At 32.3% G+C, this 22998-nt stretch overlaps 3 protein-coding genes across 5 annotated transcripts; 2 read left to right on the forward strand and 1 right to left on the reverse strand.

Annotated features, from left to right (window-relative positions):
• On the reverse strand, positions 181 to 2301 carry LOC107641584 (vinorine synthase-like). Its single transcript, XM_016345068.2, has 2 exons — positions 2068 to 2301; positions 181 to 1529 (listed from the first exon to the last, which is right to left on the reverse strand). Exons 1-2 carry the CDS (start codon positions 2276 to 2278, stop codon positions 385 to 387), a joined length of 1356 nt encoding a protein of 451 aa, XP_016200554.1. The 5' UTR covers positions 2279 to 2301; the 3' UTR covers positions 181 to 384.
• Positions 4422 to 11317, forward strand: LOC107641585 (protein ENHANCED DISEASE RESISTANCE 2-like). The gene is made up of 19 exons (XM_016345069.2): positions 4422 to 4864; positions 5382 to 5456; positions 6011 to 6064; positions 6144 to 6209; positions 6310 to 6359; positions 6465 to 6592; positions 6676 to 6713; positions 6821 to 6918; positions 7018 to 7113; positions 7708 to 7772; positions 7861 to 7932; positions 8030 to 8478; positions 9085 to 9148; positions 9234 to 9406; positions 9477 to 9629; positions 9730 to 9873; positions 9960 to 10055; positions 10140 to 10241; positions 10933 to 11317. The coding sequence occupies exons 1-19, from the start codon at positions 4706 to 4708 to the stop codon at positions 11023 to 11025; spliced, it is 2175 nt and encodes a 724-aa protein (XP_016200555.1). The 5' UTR covers positions 4422 to 4705; the 3' UTR covers positions 11026 to 11317.
• Positions 16508 to 20955, forward strand: LOC107645022 (GATA transcription factor 8). Of its 3 annotated transcripts, XM_016349021.2 has the most exons (4): positions 16508 to 16766; positions 16873 to 16943; positions 17841 to 18111; positions 19785 to 20955. In XM_016349021.2, the coding sequence occupies exons 3-4, from the start codon at positions 17857 to 17859 to the stop codon at positions 20574 to 20576; spliced, it is 1047 nt and encodes a 348-aa protein (XP_016204507.1). In that variant the 5' UTR covers positions 16508 to 16766; positions 16873 to 16943; positions 17841 to 17856; the 3' UTR covers positions 20577 to 20955. The 3 variants fall into 3 exon arrangements, with proteins under 3 accessions (XP_016204507.1, XP_016204506.1, XP_016204508.1); XM_016349020.2 differs by lacking the exons at positions 16508 to 16766; positions 16873 to 16943 and having other exon boundaries at positions 17480 to 18111; XM_016349022.2 differs by lacking the exons at positions 16508 to 16766; positions 16873 to 16943; positions 17841 to 18111 and adding an exon at positions 18670 to 19666.

Raw genomic sequence — 22998 nt, forward strand, 5'->3', positions numbered from 1 at the left:
TTAAGTCCAAAAACACAACAAATCATGAACTAAACCAAAACACCACTTTTACATGTTTCATCACACCTAGCAACCCCATCCACTATATGATGTCCATTGCACCCATTTGCTTGTCTCAGTTAATGCCATTTGCTTCCATTGTTATTATACATTAGTCCTTATAAAAGAACTCAATTTCTATTGTTACGAAATGCAAATTTGCAATACCAGAAAGAATAATTGTACCAGTTCTAGATGCTTCAAATTGATGGAAAGAAAAGAGACGATAGGAGTAAACCAAACCTTGATATAGACACATATATTTCACCATACATACTGATAACTTCCTCTACATAGTTATAATCTCATTAGCACAAATGTAACTTCACCATAAATAAATGTATGTTACTTTAATAGAATTGAAACAGAAGGATTAAGCAGAGCAAATTTGAGAAAATCCACATCATTTTCCAATGTAGCAATGTGTTGGGGTCTCATTGAGATCCATGCTTCCATTCCATCCTTTGTGTCCATGAAAACCACTGTGTTTGGAATTGTTTCACTATTGCCACCTTTCTGAGCCAACCACAAAGGTTTTCCCAACCCAAAATCCAACTCTTTGAATCCCATATCACACCAACTTGTGAACAAAAACGACACCGGATCTTTGTTCACCACCTCTTCAAGCATCAACTTGCCACACTCATCACTCCACCAAAACCCTTCATCCTTTTGAACTCTCACCAGCAATTCCTTTGTCACTTTCCCAATTCCACCCTTTGACACCTTTACCAATTCACTTATCTCAGTGTCCTTCTTCACATTCTCACATAGCATCACTGCTGGCCACAGCAAGTTCCCAATGGAGTTTTGTGTGAACGGTTCTCCCATTCTTCTCCTCATGTCCACAACATGCAGCACTACCACTGGCCTATTCTTGTCTTGTTCTTCTTTCGTGCATGACATAATCATGTGTTTGCATATGAATGATGACACTGCTTGGTACCTTGTAGGGTTTGTGTTCATCATTCTTCCATTATTTCCTAATGCAGCCTTGGATATGAGCTCATTCATGGCTTTGAAATCAAACAAGAATCTTCTTGTGGTGCAGAGTGTTTCAATTTCTATGTTCCTGCCGAGGTTGAGCACCCCCGAACGCATCAGTCCAGAGGTGTTCACCCTCGGCGGGAACAGAGAAGGCGCGGAAGAGAAATCAGGAAACGATATCTCTTCCGTTGACCCTCTAGAAATGGCAAACCAAGTCTTCAAGAAAGTGATGCAAGAAGAAGCATCCAAGAGTGTGTGAAGATTGCACATTGCAACAGCTATTCCGCCACACTTAAAAGTGTTGGCTTGGATCACTAACTGTGGCAACACTTCATGGTTAGGGTGAGTCTTGTTTGGCTCACAAGGAAGCAATTCGTTAAGCAATTCTAGTTTTGGTGGGTTGAGGAACTCTTCAATGGTGATGTTCACTATTGTGGATTCTATGTAGATTGCACCTTCATCATTGCAATTAATTGAAAATGGATCATCACTACTCTTTCTACCTGCAAATAGGGGTGTAAGTTACCGAACTAAACCGAAATTTACCGCAAAATCGAACCAAAATTTACAACAACCGAATAAAAACAAAAAAAAAATCAATTTTTTTGGTTTTTTTCCGAAGTAAACCGATCGGTTCGGTTCGGTTTTCGGTTGGCTCAGCAGAAATCGAACCGAACCGAACCGAACCGCAGAAGTGGTTTAGTAATATATTGAAATGGAAATTTTAGACTTAACAAATGTGTTTGTTTTATGTTTAGTTGTTGGAATGAGTTGAAATTGTGTTGAATTTGAATGTAATGTAATATTATTTCAGTTTATTAATTGTTTTGAACATCATTTTACTAAGATTAATTTTCTATTAGTTAAAATTTAAAAATAAAAAAAACCGACCGAACCAAATCGCTTTTGGTTCGGTTTGGTTCGGTTCGGTTGTTGCGCAAACAACAAACCAATTAGTTGGTATTATGTAAAAACCGAATAAATCGGTTCGGTTGGTTTTTGGTCTAAAATCGAACCAAACCGAACCGATAACACCCCTACCTGCAAGAGGGTAGAAAATTGTTAGTGCCTCGGATAGTGATTTCTTCAATTGTGTTAAAATGTCTGAAGATCCTTTGTGGTAAAATAGGATTAGTGGAAAATAGGTGTTAAGTTGATACACATCGAATAAACATAGTTTGTGCTTTTTGTGTTCTTCAAGAGTGGGTAATGATGGTTTAATGCTTTCTCTACATGTTATCTTAATTTCCATTATAAACTTTTATTTAAGTATATATTATAATTTATAGGGATTTAAGTATATTCGCTTAAATAGAGGAAGGCTATGGTTATAAGCTATGAACCAATAGTTTTGAACTTCTAACTTATATTATACATATATAATAACTTATTATAGAGAAGAGTAACCACTTGGTTTAATTAGGATTTCAGGTCTAGTCATATACTAATTAAGCAATGAGAAGGTTACATTAAGATTCACTATTATTATGATAACGTTTATAATATTTATTTTCAAGTTAAAACTGAATTACAGTGTAATTTAAGGTAAATACTCATATGCATTTCCTTTATGTAAAGTTAATATATAATTGAAAAATATTAAATTGTATTTATTTACAAGCACACAGAATACTAAGATACAAAATATAAAGATATAAAATGTGTTTGATAGATGAGATATTGTATCTACACTAAGACACAGAATATAAAGACATAAAATGTATTTGATAGATGAGATATTGTATCTACAGACATTAAATCAATGTATTTGGTATTTATATATCTTAAAAGAAAAATAAAAAAATAACACTAACAAGTAATAAAAGATAATTTATTTTTTATTTTTCTTTCATTATGCTTATTAATTTTTTATAATTATATTTTTTTTTAAATTTTTTGAATGAAAAAAATAGAATAAATTAAACTAGTTTATTATAAAAAAAATATAAAAATATTAATTTTTGCATCTCTATCTTCTATATTTTATTTTTAGTGTCTTATTTTATGCTATTCTTAGAATAAAATGCAGTATTAGACAACAATTTATTAATCAAACATATTAAATCATCTAACTATTCTCAATTAGCAACTTTATATAACGACAATTATACTGTGAGTTTTTACCACAATTTAACTTAAAATTTTTCGTAAATAAGTAAAAAGACGCTTTTTATTTTATGAATTCTATAAACAAATTAAGGACGGAACATTTGAAATTCTTCCCATCTGATAATACCACTTCAAAACTCTTATCTTCCAAGTTAAATATACCAATATTATGATAATATAGACGGTCTATATCTTCTAAGTTATCAGTTGGATTTGATTTCTTTTAGGGTTTAAAAAATTGCTAACCAACATTTCAACAGAAGAATTACACATCCAATCATTAGTGTGTAATTTCTCCTTAAATTGCTAATCATATATTCTTGACCATGTTTTGTATTTTTTTTAGTTCATAGATATTAAATTTGTAAGTTTCAAAACCATGATTCTAAAAATCAAATTGAATCGATTGATCGGATAAAAAATAATTAACTTAAACAATTCAGTTTACACCATAAAAGTGTTAAAAAAAATTGCTATTGAATTACTAAATTGGTCAATAAAACTGAATCGAAATCTGTCATTTAATAATTTATTTTAAAAAATTGAGAATCGGCTATTTTTAATATTTTTTATTAGTATTTAGCTAGTATAAATATTAAATTATCTTTAATAAATAAAATTATTAATATATTATATAAATTTTAATAAATATAAGTGTAAATTATATTAACTCATCTATATAAATTTTAGTAAATATAGATACAAATTATGTAGTTTATGTGTCTAAACTATAAATTCTTGTAAATATGAATATAACTATAGCTAACCAAATGTTAGTTCAAAATAATAACATCTAGTGAGCATATAATATTATTGTATTTTTAGTGTAAGCATAATATTTTTTAATAAAGAATTAGTTATAATTAATAATAGGGGTGGCAAAGTGGGCCGACTCGCCCCAACCCGTCCCGCCCAGCCTAGGCCCGCCATATAAATGGGGTGGATCGGCCCGCTCCGCCAACTAAAATGGGTTCAAAATGCTAGCCCGTCCCACTTTATGGCGGATTGGCGGGTTGGCGGGCTAGCCCGCTTGACTCTTTTTTTTTTTTTGAAAAATAAAATTCATTAAAATTAAGTGATCATAATATGAATACGCGTAATCAAAGTTAAAATGTAGGCAGCCAACTAAGTGTAGGAGATTTAATTTGGAGTGAGAGGTAATTATATATGGAAGGAGATGGAGGGGGCAAGAAAAGTTGACCAAAGAAAAGAGAATAATGTGTGATGAGTAAAACACGCATGAATATTGTTGTTCTTGAACGAGAAGTGAGGGAACAAAATAGGTAATATTAAAACCAATTCAAATCTCATCATCTAACTCATGCAAAGGATAGGATCATCATCGATCATAGGCCTCTTTCATCTCTCATTCCCCGTTGCAAGATCCGCCGTGTAATCACATTATTATTATTCTCCTTCATGCCGCCACTGCCTCCTCCTTCTCCTTCGTCTTCTTGATCCCTTTCAGCGAAAGAGATCGAGAAGGCCGAAAGAAGAAAGGAGGAGGAGGTTTTTATTTTCATTTTTGAGGATTCGTCTAATAACCATCCATAAAAATAAATAAGTGAAAATGGGTGGTGGCGCTCAAATTGAAAATGGTGGCATGGAAGGGTGGCTCTATCTTTTCACGTACAATAGGCTTGGCTATCAAGTCTCACGTAAGAGATACTTCATTCTCAAAGAAAATCTTCTTAGTAGCTTCAAAAACCAGCCCCTCTCCGTCGTCAAGGTCAACAACCTCACCCTTATTATTCTTATTATTATTGCATGTCATGGATTTGTTTCTCTCTATAGCTGTGTTTGGTTTAGTGTTAGAAAGAAGAGAAGCACGTTTGAGTGCATTGAACGCTTTTTCTTAATGTTTGGATATTTTTTTTTTTTTCTAAACGCCAACGTAGTTTTACGTTCTTAACGTGCGTTTACAAGAAGTTAGAAATTGTAGTTTCGGCGTTTAGAAAATCACGTTAACATTGAATTTATTTTTTTCTTATCAATTCTACCCTTTATTTTTTTGTTTGTAGTCTTTTTAGTATTCAAATATTTTAAATATATAATTATATTTTTTATTAAATTTTTATTTTTAATTTTGTATAAAAAAATTTATTTTTTGTTTGACTCTATTAAAACTTGTAATGTACCATTTCACGTAGTGTGTTATGAAAATGCATAACCCATTATTACAATGATTGGATTAATTTATATAATTAAGTTGACATTGGAGACTACTAAATAGAAGTAACTTTCAGGAGCCAAATAGAAGTGCAATTATAGACTCCAGCGTTCGTGTTAATGACAATGGAAGAGAGAGCATCAACAAAAAGGTACACTAGCTAGTGTTTGGGGAAGAGACAGAAACGAAAAGACTGAGACTGAGAGACAGAAACTAAGAGACAGATATTGAAATAAATCTCAATATTCTGTTTGGTGCAAAATGGGAGACAAAAATTGAAACAAGAATGAAACTCTAATTTAATTTGTACAAATGGTAAAATTGGAATTAATTAATTGAAATGGAGATATTTTAGGTATAAAATGTTATTAAAGTTTCAGTCTCCATCTCCAAAAATTTTAGTCTCTTATGTCCCTACTTTTTGGAGGTACTGAAATACTAAAATTTTAAGGATAGAGACAGAAATTTTAGTATCAATCTCTAAACCAACAAACATGATGCTTCTCAGTATCTCAAAACAAACACTACCTTAATAACTAATAAGTAAGTCATCAATTAACCATGCATTTATTGTAACCCAAAGTAATACATTATCAAGAAAAATCAATTGAATTTGAATTTTGTTGTAACATCTTATCCAAATTGGCTTATTTTTTTAATACTAATTAATTAAGTAGCAGTGGCTATTTGCTTTAATTTCTGCAGGTGTTCTTCATCTTCACAGTATATAATGCTTCAAACCAAAGGGATAAGCTTAAGGTTGTTCTATTCAATAAATTAAATACATATATATAAATCAAAATTTTACTATGATTGATTGAGCTATTATTGTTTGTAGTTGGGAGCAAGTAGTTCAGAAGAAGCTGCAAAATGGATTCGTTCATTGCAGGATGCTGCTATGAAGGTTCCATTTCTTATTAAATCTCTTTCACCATAGACAAATTATAATAATAATGAATTATTTGCATTGTGTATGTTATTATTATTATATGGTTGCATTGCAGGAGCCTCCAAATCTGCTGGCTTCTCCTTTGCCAAAAAAATCATCTCTAAGGTACATGATGAGATTTATTTATACATGATGAGCATGCATATAACTGTATATATATATATATAGAAATTGTTGTAATAATTATTATTATGATGTGATCAAAAATAGAAAGGGCGGTTCAAAAAGGCCAGATTGGGTGAAATTCTCATTTGACTGGCAATCATGGATATACAGTGAAGCAATGACCTCTGATGTTATTGATCATTCACCATGGCAGATTTTTGGTTGCTACAATGGTAATATAAGTACTAATTAATTGTCCTCATCATTAAATATTCATTCATAATCATAATCTTTGCTTATTATATGTTGTGTGTAGGACTAAGGATGTTCAAAGAGGCAAATCCTCGTAGAGGTGTAAGTTGCATTGCATGATCTTATATATATGTAGTATATGATGTTGTTTGATTAATTTTAGATGAGAAAATGATATGATATGATATGATTTTTGTACTTGTCCTCAGTGGGGTGATATACCTGTAATGATGGGAGTGGGTGTGGTTGATGCAAGTTCAGAAGCTATTTTCCACACTCTTATGTCTCTTGGTCCTTCAAGATCAGAGTAAGTTTCTAATTATCCAAATGGTGATGAATTTAATTAGATGATGATTCAAGTTCACTAATCAGATTATAGATTTTTCTGATGCCAATAATCTTGCAGATGGGACTTTTGTGTATACCAGGGCAATGTGGTTGATCACATTGATGGTCACAGTGATATTATTCACCTTCAGATGTATAATGATTTTCTACCATGGTAATAATCAATTCAATTCTTAACGTTTGGGGTAAATCCTATTTGTGTCCCTAACGTTTAAATCGTCCTATTTATATCCCTAACGTTTGTAAAAGTGATTCAATGTTATCCTGTTGTCAATTACACATCATGAGCGCTTTAGTTTAAGTTTTAAAAATCTCTTATTGAAGTTAGAATACAAATGTCTTTGATAGAATCGATGATCTACTCCGAAAAATAGCTCATCAAATGTTGAAACTAATTCCTACAACATTTACATAATTCACTTTTTCTAGGGACATAATTGAATCTAAACACAAATAGTGGGTATAATATTAAAATTGAACACATCCAAGTGAGACCTAATTGAGAATGAATACATCTAAGTGAAAATAATTGAAAAATATAATCTAATTTGTTAATATAATTGATAGTAGGATAACATTGAATCATTTTTATAAACGTTAAGGATACAAATAGGACGATTTAAACGTTAGAGATACAAATAGGACTTACCCCAAACGTTAGGGACAAAAACGATACTTTACTCTAACAATTAAATTAAGTATTCATATTCATTTTTCTAGCTAATTAACTTGTCTCATCTTTAATCAGGGGAATTAAACCACGAGATATGCTGTTAAGAAGGTATTGGAGAAGAGAGGATGATGGCACATATGGTAATCTTATTATCATTATGATTATCTTTGATATTAATTAATTAATTATTCATGAGTTGGGTTTAATTTAATTTTGGCTGTGAAACAGTGATATTGCTCCATTCTGTTCATCATAAAAAGTGTCCACAAAATAGTAACTTCGTCCGTGCATCCCTTAAAAGTAATGTATGCTTTTAAATTGATGTTTAATGCTTAATTAAACTAATTAGTTAATTAATTATTGTGTGTTACTGATAATGGATGGCATGAATTACTAGGTGGAGGATATGTAGTAACTCCAGTTAACAAAGGAAAGCAATCAGTAGTAAAACACATGCTTGCAATTGATTGGAAGTTATGGAAATTGTATCTGAGGCCTACAGCATCAAGATCCTTGACCATTAGAATGCTAGAGAGAATTGCAGCACTGAGAGAGATGTTCAAATCAAAAGGGGAGGGAGAAAGTGTAGAAAATATTGCAGCAGATATAGGGATACCAGCAACTCCAGCAAATGAGAAGGAGGATAATGAAGTAAAGACAGGAGATAATAGCAGCAAAAAGGTAGTGGACCTTATGGAAGTGGAAGATGATGCTCCCAAAGAGGGTACAAGGAGAACAAGTTTGGTTGGGTTGCATGAGTCAGCTGATGAGTTCTTTGATGTTCCAGAGCCTATTGACCAAGATCATCTTGACAATGACTGGCAATTTGACAATCAAACTTCTCAGGTTGCTTTCCATCCTACCTGTACCTTTTTTATTAGGCAATAGGGGTGTAAGCTACTGAACCGAACAGAAAACTACTGCAAAATCGAATCGAAAACTATAACAACCGACTTAAAAACCGAAAAAAATCGGTTTTTTTTTTGTTTTTTCTGACAAAACCGATCAGTTTGGTTCGGTTTTCGGTTGGTTTAATAAAAACCGAACCGAACCGAATATATGCATACATTTCAATGTTTTAACCTTTAACCTAACAACAAAAATTCTCAATCCCTAACCATTTCAATGTTTTACTCTTATTATTTCAATTTATTGACTATTTTGAACCTCTAATTATTGTGATTTATATTTTTCTCATTAGGAATTAAAAACTGAAAAAACCGACTGAACCAAACCGCTATTAGTTCAGTTCGGTTCGGTTCGGTTCGGTTGGTTTTTTATCCAAAACTGAACCAAACCCAACCGATAACACCCCTATTAGGCGATCACTCACATGAAGACAACTGCACGTGAATTTCCATCACAAATGAAGTAAAATGTTATTATAGGAAGATAAAATTTGTGTGTTTCTCTGTTATTTCTGATTGGATTGAAACTATGTGATGTGTACAGTCTCCATTTCACCCCAAGTTACCAACACCTGCTGGTTTGGTGAAAAAGCTGCAGGGCCTTGCAGGTTTTTAATTAGTATATATCAAACGTGCATATTTTTAGATGATTCGCTGAAACAATATAACATAATAATTGATGTTTTATTGCAGTTCAGAAAAAAGGGTATATGGAAATACCAGAGGTAGCATTGGAGACAGATGAGCCAGCTTATGGAACTACTCTTCAAAAAGATTTAACTTGTGATTCACCATGCAGTTGGGCTGAATCTGATCCATCTTTGTATTTGATTCGCGGCCCAACTTATTTGACAGATAATCAAAAGGTATGCTTATACAAATTACAACAACAATGCTGGACGATAAAGTGTTAGAGATATAACCATTCGTCTGCAGGTCAAGGCAATAGGCTCCTTGATGCAACTTGTCGGCGTGGATTGGCTCCGATCCGGTGTGAGAGAAGATAATCTAAGTAGTCGGCCTAGTAGCATAGTTCAAAAATATGCAGCAGCAGGTGGTTCAGAATTCTTTTTTGTTATCAACATACAAGTAAGTAATTAGCAGGAACTAACTCATATAAACCATATAATATAGAACTCATGAAGTAATGTATGTCATCATAATAATTGTATGTGTGTATAAATCTCAGTTGCCAGGGAATCCATTGTATTCTGCTGCACTCTATTACATGATGAGAACTCCATTGGAAGACAATTATTTACTGCATAATTTTGTTGAAGGAGATGATGCCTACAGGAATTCAAGATTTAAGTTGATACCATACATTTCTAAGGTAGGTAGTAGTGATCATTGATAAATATATAAATGCAGAGTGATGTGTATATTAATATTGGCATGCATGTGGTTTAATTTGTTTAGGGATCATGGGTAGTGAAGCAAAGTGTTGGAAAGAAAGCATGTTTGTTGGGGCAAGCGCTAGAAGTAAAATATATACGTGGGAAGAACTATTTAGAGGTATGTAACCAAGTCTTTAATATGTAATCATATGATGAATAGTGTTATGGTTACTGATTATTGATGTATTATTTTTTTTTTCAGCTTGATATCAATGTTGGATCTTCAACAGTTGCAAGGGGAGTTGTAAACCTTGTTCTTGGATACCTTAACAATTTGGTCATAGAAATGGCATTTTTAATACAGGTAAAATATTGACCTTTTAAATTTATAGTAAAGATTCAGATGCAGTTAACTTCACGTGAAGTTAATTGTTGAGAGTCATTAGATGACAATTTAGTTAAATCTGTCAAATTATTTAACGACTTTTAGTTGTCAGTTTTAGGGGTGTAAGTTACTGAACCGGACCAAAAATTACCGCAAAACCGAACCAAAAATTACAACAACCGACTTGAAAACCGAAAAAATCAGTTTTTTTGGTTTTTTTTTTTACAAAACCGATCGGTTCGGTTCGGTTTTCGGTTGACTCAATAGAAACCGAACCGAACCAAAATGAACCAAAGATATGCATACATTTCAATGTTTTAACCATTTTAACCTTTAACCTAACAACAAAAATCCCCAACCCCCTAACCATTTCAATGTTTTACTCTTATTATTTTAGTTTATTGACTATTTTAAACCTCTAATTATTGTGATTCATATTCTACTCATTATGAATTAAAAATCGAAAAAACCGACCGAACTAAACCGCTATTAGTTCGGTTTGGTTCGGTTCGATTGTTGTAAAAGTAGCAAACTGAACGATTGTATATCTATAAGAACCGAACCGATAATACCCTAGTCAGCTTCACATAAAATTGACTGCACCTAAATTTCTATCTTAATTTATATATTTGCAAACAAGAAGACACTTGACAAAATGAAAACTGTGCAGGGGAACACACAAGAGGAGCTCCCAGAGATACTTATTGGAACATGTAGACTCAATCATTTGGATTCATCGAAAGCATTTATGGTCAAACAATAATGAAAATTAGGGTTGTTGTTGGGCTGGGCTTTGATAGAAATTGGGTCAGTAAGTGGGCCTGTCAGGGACCAGAATCATTGGTCCGACTGGTCAAAGCGTCATCTATTTTGAGAAAAGTGAAGAGCATGGCAACTCTTCACTACAGTTCATGCTTTCATTTCTGGTGGATATGCCAATGCTATTGCTATTTCTAGGAGAGTTTCCCTTTTGTAAAACTTAAACCTGTTGTTCCCTTTTGCAGTTTTGCCTCTTTATAGTGATATATAATTAAATATCTTTCACTTCATACTAATTAGAATATTATATAAATATATGAGAATAATAATTGATGAGAAATTCCTACACAAACAAAAGATTCCCACTTTGCATTTAGACACGTGATAAAAGAAGAATATTACTACATCCCCGTTTAGAGAAGATAATATTCTTTTTGTGATAATTGTAATTAGTTGTCTTGAATTGTAGTCACGTTCATCAACAACTTGAGGTTGCAATCTTAACATTTTAATATAGTGACTAAAAATAAAGCCTAACAAGTTGACTCAACAGAATTTAGTTGGGTTTTGAACTATGATGTACGGATACTGACATGGACACGGGACACGACACAGGACACGTCGACATGCGAATTTTAAAATCTTACATGACACGAGAACACGTATATATATAAATTATAAAGTGGTTTTTAGATAAATTATAATGATATTTTGATATTTATTGATATTGAAATATAAATTAAAATCTTTAATTATTTTTAATGTCTTGTTTTAATTATATCAAGTATTTAAAATATTTTTTGTTTTAATAAATAATAATATATACTATATCTAAATTTATTTTAAGAATGTATGTTAAGAATAAAACTGGACACGCGGACACGTGATGGTATTTAGGTGTATCCAGACGTGTTCGGAGAAGAATTTTTTATTTTTTATTAAGACACGGTTGGACACAGCAGACACGCGTGTCGGACGAGTGTCGGTGAGTGTCGTATCCGAAATGTGTCCAACACGCGGACACGATAACTCAGCGAAATGTCCGTGTTTTGAACCAATTATTATCATTTTCTTTCTTTTTTTTTTTCTAACAAGGGTTGAAATTGAAGGAGAAGTGTTTGAGAAAAAAGGGATTCAAAGAGTGCAATCCAAGTTAGTTAAGGAAGGGTTGTGAAGTGGAGCAGCACTAGTGCAGTAGTGCCACCATACTCTGTTGTTTATATTCCCTTTGAACAGATTTTTATTTCTTTTAGAAAGTGAGAGTATATTTGAAGGAAACTATCAATGATTCAAAGAGTGTAATTCAAGTTTGCTCAGTTATTTAATTAGTACTAGTCAGAAAAGTTTGATTTTTAGATGAACTCTTTAAAACCTGGCTAAAGTTTTCGTTTTACATAATGTTGTTCAACTTCACACTCAAATTTTACTACTACTACTACTATTATAGTATTGGAAACATTTTAAGTGCAACGGGAGTATCAGCGCTCCAATTATTTTAACCGTTGATCTAAATTATAAAAAATATATATAATATATATTAATTAAAATTAACGGTTAAAATAATTGGTGCACCGGTACTCTCCGGTGCACTTAAAATGTTTCCTATAGTATCATTGCTTTAGGCCATCAAATTACTTACCATACCTTTATTTTTTTTTAATTATGTTTCTTTTAAGTGAGTAATTTCCTCAATAATTTTCGAAGAAAAAACATTTAAAACAAAAATGAAAATGGGATATGAATTAATGGCGTTTAAGGCCTTCCGTTTCGATTCTACAGCTCCTCGATAAGCATTCAAAGCATCAACCGGTTCTCACTTGTTGAACATTAAAGTTCAAGTTGCATTGTTGCAAGGTAAGTGAACTTCAAATGTTGACCAATTTAATTCTTATTTTATTTATTATTTTTTTTTAAAAAAAAAGGGGGAAGAGACATGGGAGTATAATATTATATTATACACTTATATAAATCAAAGACAACTCAATATTACATAAATCACCAAAAATAAAAAACGTTATGTAAATGTTTCTTTGCATATCATTTTATAAATCGAATTCACTAAACTCGAATTACAAGTTATAATAGTAAATCGAATTAAAATATATCGAATTAGTAGGATTTCATGTAAATCGATGTAAGTAACTTCGATTTACTAAGAAATACACATGGTATTAGACATTACCCATAATAAATCGATACAGTCTATCTCGATTTAGTCCATGATATTTGCACATAGTAAATCGACACACCTTGATTCGATTTATGCATATTCGCGTTCCAATGTAAATTAATACACCCTTATTCGATTTACATACATACCTCTGTATAGAGAATTCAAATTGACTTGTTCGAATTACATTTCATCACATCATGCCCCATCAAAACGAGGAATTCATAGCAACTAATGGAATCTATAGTAGAAGATTGAAACTGCGGAGATGGAAAATGACCCAAATCGAATCTATCGGTTGGATGGAATTACACATATTACTGATAGCATGCATGAAGAGATTAGTAAATAAAATTTAATTTTTTCATTTTCTTTAAGAAATAAAAAATTGCTAGTGATATTAAATCGTTCATAACTTGATTATTAGAATTATTAGAATCTTTAAACTTCAAATAGTAGTTAGAGTATTGATTTAGGAATTTAGGGTGTTAGAAGATTGAAATCACAAATGCATGTAGGATGAGGGAGTAATTAAGTATGTTGACGAGTAGATTAACAGGTTTGGTTAGAATTTGTAAGTTTTTATTGTTAGAAGTTTAACGAGGTTAGAAATTTTGTTGGAGTTTAATTTAATTTAATTTAGATTTCAAGTGTTGGATTAACTAGGCAGTAGGGATTAGCAAGAATTTAGAATGATTTAATTTATTTAAAAAATTGAATTTCAAATGTTAGATTAAGGAAGCACTACAATTTTAGTTATATACTAAAAGGTTTAGCTTTCCGTCGTAAATACTATATTAACTATGTTTTGTTAGAATTTAATTTAGTTTTAGTTAAAGTATTTTTTTATTAGAATTATCTGTTTTAGGTAATTTTTGTTTTTTAGAGTGTTATGATTCTAAGAGAATTTTTTATTATCATGCAGTCCCACCGCTGTATCACGAGTATGAGGAGGCAGCATGACATGTCCTTAGACAATAGGATCATGCCGTACCTGTAGATGGCTGGTGTGGCCCATTTCGCGAGACTTAACGACCGCTGGTTTAGGTTGAATAAGCCATTAATGAGTGTATTTCTTGAGAAATGGCATCCGGAGACGCATACATTTCACCTGCCATTCGGAGAGTGCACGATTACGCTACAGGATATAGCGTACCAACTAGAGCTCTCGATCGATGGACAGCACATCAGCGAATATTTGACAGATTTTGAGCGGTACATCGACAGCAGCCGTCCATCATGGGTTTAGTTCGAGGAGTTATTAGGTGTGTTACCGACGGCAGACTGCATCGACAAGTTTACTGTGAAGTGCACTTGAAATAGAATTTGCAAATCATCGTCACTGCCTATGACAAAGGAGTCGTACTTCACATCATCCTGCAACACGAAAATCAAAATTCTATAGAATAACTTCTCCACCATTTCACACCTTGCATCCCCAGATTTTAGATTATAGTATTCTGAAACTCGGTGAAACTCGTTGAAGGTTTGAGAAAAATACTAAGCGGATCCTTATCAATAAATTTAATTTCAGAACACATTTTTTTCTTAATCGACCCTCTATAATGCACCAGAACTAAAAAACTATCATCACTAGCCATTGTGACTTTCACTATCATGAGAAATTCATGTTCAACTCCTATTTACATACGTTGGTTTCATACTAAATCAAATTCTTTAAATTCGATTTATACATATAGCTCAATACATACTAATACGAGTATAATGAATTCGATTTACCCCTAGCAACCATTGAGCATAAATTGAATTTGTTACATTTGATTTACTAAGGCTGTTAGAAAGGGTAAAAGAGAATAATTAAAAAATAATTTGTGTGTATTCTAGTTGTATAGAATGATAAAGAGTATTTATAAGTGTTAAGAGAATCAAAATAATAAAGACATAATATTCTACAATAAATATTCAGATATTTTAAATAATGCTAATTGATATAATTAATCCTAATTATACTCTAACATCCCCCTTCCCTCTCAAAATCAAGTAACAACTTGAGTTTGAAACTTATTTAAAACAACGAAATAACAAAAACGCGTAAGCTGATAAAATGGGTACAGACGTAAAAAACGCAGACGGAACTGTTGGAAGAAAGCGTAGACGGAACTGCTACAAAGAAGTGCAAATAGAACTGCCATAAGGAAGTCCAGACGGAACTGCCACAAGAAAATACAGATGAAACGGTCACAAGGAAACGTAGACGGAACTGCCACAAGAAAACGCAGACGGAAACTGGCACAAGAAAAATGCAGACGAAACTGGCGAAAGGAAGTGAAAAACTATATGATTTCTCCATGAGAATAGGTAAACAGTATATGACAATGGTGTTTGATCATTCAACTCAAAAAGATACAAGACACGGAGAACAGACTAGTCGGTGAGGTGAAAAAGTATTAAAAAAGTGACAAAAGACAAAGGAAAATAGAATAAAGAAAAAATATGAAAAATACGGTGATTTCATAAAAAAAATAATATATTTTCTTCAATAAGGATACCATGACTCTGATACTATATTCAAAAGGATAAGAGAGAATAATAGAAAAAGTATTTGTGTCTGTTCAAGTTGTGTAGAATGATACAATATAAAAAAGTATTTATAAGTATTAAGAGAGTCAAATCGAAATAATAAAAACGTAATATTTTATAATAAATATTTAAATATGTTAAATAATTCTAATGAATGATATTTGATCCTAATATATTCTAATATATTCTCAAAGAAAATGCAAATCAAATTGGCTTAATTTGATTTATTTGTTGCACCATGTAATTTGAACCAGGCTGATTTAATTTAGTGTCACATAATTCGAATCAATATGTTTTGATTTACTATTATATTATGTAATTGGAATTAGTTTAATTCTATTTATATAGAAGTATGATTGGGGACATTCACGTAACGTTTTCTATTTTAATTGATTCATATAATATTGAGTTGCCTTTGGTTTATACTTTATATAAGTGTTTTACCCATATTATTATAATTTTATCGTTTTCTATTTATTAGCCCTTTTATTAGGTAATATTTATTAGATTTAAAGATATTCGGTTAAGAAAACAAATACTAAAAAATTATTAAAAATAATTAAGAGGTTGTGGATTCGAGTCTCCTATCTTTGGTAAAAAAAAAAAAAACAATAAAATAAGAAAGTAATGAGTCTTAAATTTATAATTTTGATCATATATTTAAACCTTAATGAGTATTCCTTTACTAAATTGGTAAGTTAATAATGAGAAGATGCGTTAGAGTGTAAGATTGGAAATGGTGTCCAGCGGTGGTTTGAAAGATACAAGCGGGGAAATGGAGACAAGGTGGTAGAAGGGAAGGGGGAGTGGGGGCCCATCCATAAAAGTTAAAGAGAGAAGAACACTTCAACATCAAGACACAACTCTCAGATATGATATGATATGATTTTTGAGATGATATACATGTCAACATAGTAAAACCCATCCAGCTAGCATTCAAGTAGCAACTTCTTCCACCTACCATCTCTCTCCTCCCTTCTACTTCTCTTCTCCTCTCTTCATTCTTCAACCAAACCAACCATTTTTACTTCCAGGTTTCGCCCTTCATTCCTTATTTGCTTCATAACTTTTTTATTTACAACCATACCCTTTATATTTACCTCTCTGTTCTTATATTTTGTTTTTTTTACTTCTTTTCAGGGTTCAAGGTTTTAAATAATTTATATTACACACTCCCAAGGAAGAAGTATTCAACTCAACCGCAAAGAAAGGTTAGCTCCTGCTCTTTCATCTTCTTCCTCCATTTTTTATTTTTTCTATAAATTATATTTAGAAGGAAAAGTCTAGGACCATCAATTTTTGTGTTTTATGATCAGCACTTTACCATAAAAAAAAAGTGAGTAATTTTTTACCGTTAGATATAATCTCACACCATTAAAAAGACTATTGATGACTAATTGATGATTACAAAACACAAAAATTGTTGAGCTCCTAACATTTCTCTATTTAGAAAAGAGAGGAGCTGAGAAACATTCAACATACCGAAATTTTCTTTATCTTCAAATTTATTACTTCAAGGATAAAATGAACACTAAATTGTACCTGTTTTATGTTCCGGACGGGACCAGCTGTCGCTAACATGCACCAAGAGTTATTTACACTTAAAACATTTTCCATTGTGATAAAATTTGAAAAAAAAAAAAAAGGAAACATGTCCAAAAATTAAAAACCTTTCTCCAATATTACGATTTGGTCCACCCAAATTATCTATATATATATATTACATGTGAAGTTTATTTTTAATTTTTATTGTGTATAACGTTAAAATCTTTCACTTTGGATTTTAAAATCTTCGATGTGAATAATTAATTACTAAATAAGTATAGATTTTGTTGCAAAAATTTTGAATAATAAAAGTATTTAGTGGAAAAGAGTATTGCTAACGTGCGCAGGGGGTTCCTCTAAGATGGACACATAGCATTGGGCCTTTCATGGGTCCCCGGCATGGTCGCTACTACAAATAACGGATTCCGAAACCATTCACATTTCATTCATTCACCGAAACAAAACAAACTACTCATAACTTCTTTGCTTCTTTTCCTTTCTCATTTTCTTACACTTACACCTCAACATTTTCTCTTCTCTTTTTCTCGTTTCAATTTTCTCAGGAAAATCACAGAGAAAATGATTGAGCCAAACTTCGTCGACGACGTAGACTGCGGCAGCTTCTTCGACCACATTGACGACCTCCTCGACTTCCCCGCCGACGACGCTGCCACCGCCGACGCCTCCTTGCCCGTCGCTGCCGCCTGCGCCGGAAACATTGAAACGCCGGCGAGCTTCTGGTCTTCCGAGTCCAACAGCGGTCTGCCGGCCACAGATACAGCATTTCCCCGCCGTGATGCCGTGACGGACCTCTCGGCGGAGATTTCCGTTCCGGTGAGTTTCCTTACAGTGTAACGTACTCCTTTTTTTTTTAATGCGTTTTTGTTTTTTGTTTTGTTTTTACGTTCACGTGGATTCCATGAACGTGCATGTGATTATATCAACGCGCTTGCCATTTTTTCTGATTTCTGTCATCCGTTCGATTAACTGATGCTGACGTCATTGGCTTTGTATACGTTCAGGATTGTCTTTTTTTGAAACTTGACTGGTGTAATGTAATTATGTAGCGTTGCATTTTTAGTCACGACTGCTACTTTTTTGCATAAAGCACCGTTGTTTACGCTCACACTCCACAAAATATTTATACTTATTTGGTAGTATATTTCATAAGGAGAGTGCTAGGTAAACAATGATTATTTTGAATAACATGAATAATCACCAATTAAATAAAAATACACTATACCTTTAAATTAACTATCTAAATCTTAATATTAAAATAACCATCCGTACACCTAGTGAAATGAACATCCAATATATCTATTATTCACATTGTTTAATATTTTCATTGTCTATCTATACTTTTCTATTTCATAAAGATACTCATAATTTGGTGTATATTACTTATTTGCTTAATATACTAATACTATGTTAGTGATGCTTCATTTGGCCATTTGGTAAATCCTTTTTTTTTTTTACTTTTTCTTTTAATTATTTTTTATGCAGATGGGAAATGTATCCGTATGTATGGTGATAGTTTCTAATAGATAATGGAAAACCATTTTTCCTGCGCGAAATGATTAATGGGTAGAATGAAAATTGGGTTCTATTACTTAATACTAGTCTTTCATTTGTCTAGTGATATTACATATAGATTATTTAAAAAAAATTAAAATGATTTCGAGTTCTTATGTTATTCTTTGTGTGGCCGTATGACTTTTTTAAACAATAGATAAGTCAACTATTTTGCCATATGCTAATGCAAAAGGAGAATACTTTTACGGTTGTTAATCGAACCGTGAGACGATTTGACAGACTTGACTAAATTGTTAACAGTTCTCAATTATCAACGCTAGTGAGTTTTTCCCGATACAAAATTGGGTATTGTACAATTTTTTTTTTCTTTTTTCAAAAAAATTATATTGGCCTTTTCTAAAAGAAAAATGATTGTGGGGTTCTTAATTTTATTACTACTACATTTCAGTAACTTCAGTGTTGAAGACATTTATGGACAAAGGTATTGTGACCATTTGGTTTAGACAAATTAGATTTAAGTTTGATTTTGATATAGTATGTGCAATTTGGATTACAACTAAAAGCCGATATTAGGAAATAGGAATACTCTATACTCTAAGAGAAGGGCAATATGGTCATTAAGAGAAGGACGCTTTGATTGTGTCGGTGACATGTAGCACACGTCCTCTCCACTCTGCATTCATTGGTTGGTGGGGTTTGTTTTGCGTAAATTATTTGTATGATCATTATTGGAGCCGGATGTCATGTGACTTGCCATGTGATACGATAATGAACATTGAAAACAGAGGTTGTAATGTCACTCTTTGTAGCAGCATCCCACATGACTCTTCCTCCTACATCATTTACCTCTCTACTAGTTAATTACCATAATTTTCATATCTATATTCAATTATATGCACTCCTATTAGCCTATACTAACCTTTATATATTTATGTATATTAGTCTCATTTTGATCAATGTGCTGTAATTTTCAGTATGAAGACATTGTGCAGTTGGAATGGTTATCCACTTTTGTGGAGGACTCTTTCTCCGGTAGGAGCCTTACCATGAAGAAGGTGGAGCTCCCCACCACCACCACCACAATCAAGGAGGATTTGACTCGTTCACAATTCCGGACATCAAGTCCAGTTTCTGTCCTAGAGAGCAGCAGCTCTTGCTCCAGGGAGAAGGTTGTGGCTCAATGCCCGGAGATTTATATCCCAGTGGTGCCTTGTGGACGTGCGCGAAGCAAGCGGCAGCGCCCGTCGAGCTTCAAGGCACATCCGGTGATGCAACTCATCTCCCCTGCTTCCTCTGTTGGTGAGAACACACAGCCTAATGTCATTCTTAAGGCTTCTTCAGATTCTGAGAATTTCGCGGAGTCTCATCCTGGAATCAAGTTAGCAAAGCAAGCTTCTGGAGAGCACAAGAAGAAAAAGAAAACCAAAGCACCTAATCCTTTAACTGAAGATGATGATCATGATACTAACCAGAATAGTGCGGCAGCTAGGAAATGCATGCACTGTGAGATAACCAAGACACCACAGTGGAGGGCAGGGCCAATGGGGCCAAAAACACTCTGCAATGCCTGTGGTGTTCGCTACAAGTCGGGCCGCCTCTTCCCCGAATACCGGCCTGCTGCCAGTCCAACGTTCTGCCCTGCCGTGCACTCCAATTCACACAAGAAGGTCCTTGAAATGAGAAACAAATTTGGCTTCTCAACTGATTCAGATGCTTCTCCTGAACTCATTCCAAACACTTCAAGACTTGGATTGGAATACATGTGATAGGGGCCAATGATTCTAGTTGGACAATTTCTATCTCAATATATCTTTATTTAGAATCATGATTTCAGTTATTTTCTTATTAGTATTATTTCTTAGTTAATTGGATTTTTGTACAGTGCTGGAATGGGGGGTTTATAGGAGCCATAGTTGATGATGATGATGATGATAATCATAATTTAGCTATTAGAAGAGGATTAATATGAGAACTGAAGAAAAAGGGTAGAGTATTTGCAAGTCAGAAAGGTTAGAGTTTTTAGTCTAGCAGTTGTAGTAATCAATAGGCATTGGAATCCCCCAGTTGTAGCGTTATACTTTTATTCATTTCATTTTTGTTTTTGGTTTCTGTTTCTAATATATCTCTTCTACCAATTATTTCTGACTTCTGTTGCTAATTTCTGATTTTTATCTCCCTAAGATACTTTCGTTACTGTCACGTTGATGTTTACTTACCTGAATCAGTAGAAAGTAGAAACCTACCTGCTACCAGGTACCAACCCCAGCAAGAAAGGAAAGTGAAAACAGAAAAGGGGAGAGAGAAGTGGTGGTGGTGGTTTTAGAAATGATGATAATTGCTCATGCCTTGGAAGGTAAGAGACTAAGAGTGATATGCTACTAACTAAGCAAGTTCAATTATGATTTACGACTTCAAGCGGCTATTTTTCTAAAGGATTTGGTGACGTGTCACGGTCTCACTGGACTTTACAGCTGACAATAAAGTTGTGAATGATAACTAGCTAGAATTCTATTGATTGTACCAATCATTTTAGCTAAAAAAGAATTTCCGGCAGGTAGGGGTAGGACATTTTCTTGGGTGCCTGTGAAGATAGATGCATATACACCAAACAATGTTGGCAATTTTTTTTAACAATGATATCACAATCATTTACCCATTTTGTGTTCATTATTTTCACCTCATTTCTAATGATGTAGTTTTATGAGAGAGAAATGCTAGAGGCCTATTAAAATTTATTATTTTTAGTCATTAATTTAATTTTTTTAATTTAGTAATTCAACAACATATTTTAGTCTATATTTTTAAATATTGACAGTTAATTAATGACCAGAAACAATAAATTCTAATAGTCTTCTAATATTTTTTTTTTTATGAAATATTTATTCTGTCGAAACAAAATTACTCTCATCATCTCTAATATGCTCTTCCTTTGTTTTTTTGAAAGGTTAACATAATTTCATTGAAGGGAAACTTTTAAGTTCAAACTAACTAATCTAAGAGCATATTTAATATTTAAATATTATGAAATATAAAAAATGCTTATTCTTAATTGTTTTAAGTATATTTGTTAAAATAATATAATAAACTCTTTAGGGTCTTGTTCTTTTTTCTTTTGGGCCCAATTTATGCTTAAATTTCGAATATAATCATTGGGCTCTTGTTGTTTTAGCCCAATAGATACTTGTAATTTTTCTTAGGATTCATTATCCATTCATATTTTGTTTATATGTTTAACGAATATAAATTATAGAATATAGGAGCAACTATTTTGTAAACGCCAAGTTTATAGAGATTCACCAACTATAAGTATTACTCTATCTGTGAGCTCGTGACACAAGGTTTTGGGGATTAAAACTATATAGACAATAGATTATTAAATTTAAGTTGCTGAAACTAAGCAGTTTTCCTATCATTTCATCACATGCTATCACAATATTTAAACATTTTGATATGTTGTATACGTAGTTATTTAGTTTTTGTAGGTTACAGTCGAATTAAACTTTAATATTTAAGAAAAAGTATAGATAGACAATAAAAATATTAAACAATGTGAATAATGAATATATCGGATGTTTAATTCACTAGATGTGCAGATAGTTATTCTAATATTAAGATTTAGGTAAATAATTTAAAGTGTAATATATTTTACTTGAATTGGGTCAATTTTAAGATCTATGATTCATATTATTCAAAAAAGTCATTAGTTATCTACCATAATCCAATACTTAATTAGAATACGTTTCTATGATTTACCAGTTGTGCTAATAATTTTTAACAAAATTATTTTTTATTATTTATGTTTCTCTGAATTAGATAATCGAAGAAATATATATTTTGTGAACTCCAAAAGGGAAAATGCAATAAGCCATTTCAAAACAGGAAGGAAGATATTAAAGAAAAACACATGCATTTTATTTTTAAATTACCATTGTTTTGAGACATTGTATTTGCATGAATGGTAGTGCATTCACAACTTCCAATTTTATTTTATTTTTTCTCCTCACTTCCATAGTTCCATATATTGCTCAGTTTTCTAAAGTACAATTTGTTTTTTCGCTAACAATAATAGTTAAGAATACTGGTGTAAAGTTATTAATAGTGAAAACTAAGAACTTTCAATGGATTAGAAGTCTTAAAAACTTAAAATCTTTATCTTTTTAATAATCGGAAAATAATGTCCCCATATAT

This window comes from Arachis ipaensis, chromosome B05, assembly GCF_000816755.2.
Source record: "Arachis ipaensis cultivar K30076 chromosome B05, Araip1.1, whole genome shotgun sequence".
Taxonomy (NCBI): Eukaryota; Viridiplantae; Streptophyta; class Magnoliopsida; order Fabales; family Fabaceae; genus Arachis; species Arachis ipaensis.

Coding starts and splice junctions, on each gene's coding strand:
- LOC107641584 (XM_016345068.2), bottom strand. CDS start 2,278: ATGGAAATTAAGATAACATGTAGAGAAAGCATTAAACCATCATTACCC. Junction 1,530..2,067: donor AATTTTCTACCCTCTTGCAG/GTAGGGGTGTTA, acceptor CCCTATTTGCAG/GTAGAAAGAGTAGTGATGAT.
- LOC107641585 (XM_016345069.2), top strand. CDS start 4,706: ATGGGTGGTGGCGCTCAAATTGAAAATGGTGGCATGGAAGGGTGGCTC. Junction 6,360..6,464: donor CCAAAAAAATCATCTCTAAG/GTACATGATGAG, acceptor GATCAAAAATAG/AAAGGGCGGTTCAAAAAGGC. Junction 9,630..9,729: donor TTTTTGTTATCAACATACAA/GTAAGTAATTAG, acceptor TATAAATCTCAG/TTGCCAGGGAATCCATTGTA.
- LOC107645022 (XM_016349020.2), top strand. CDS start 17,677: ATGGTCGCTACTACAAATAACGGATTCCGAAACCATTCACATTTCATT. Junction 18,112..19,784: donor CGGCGGAGATTTCCGTTCCG/GTGAGTTTCCTT, acceptor TGTAATTTTCAG/TATGAAGACATTGTGCAGTT.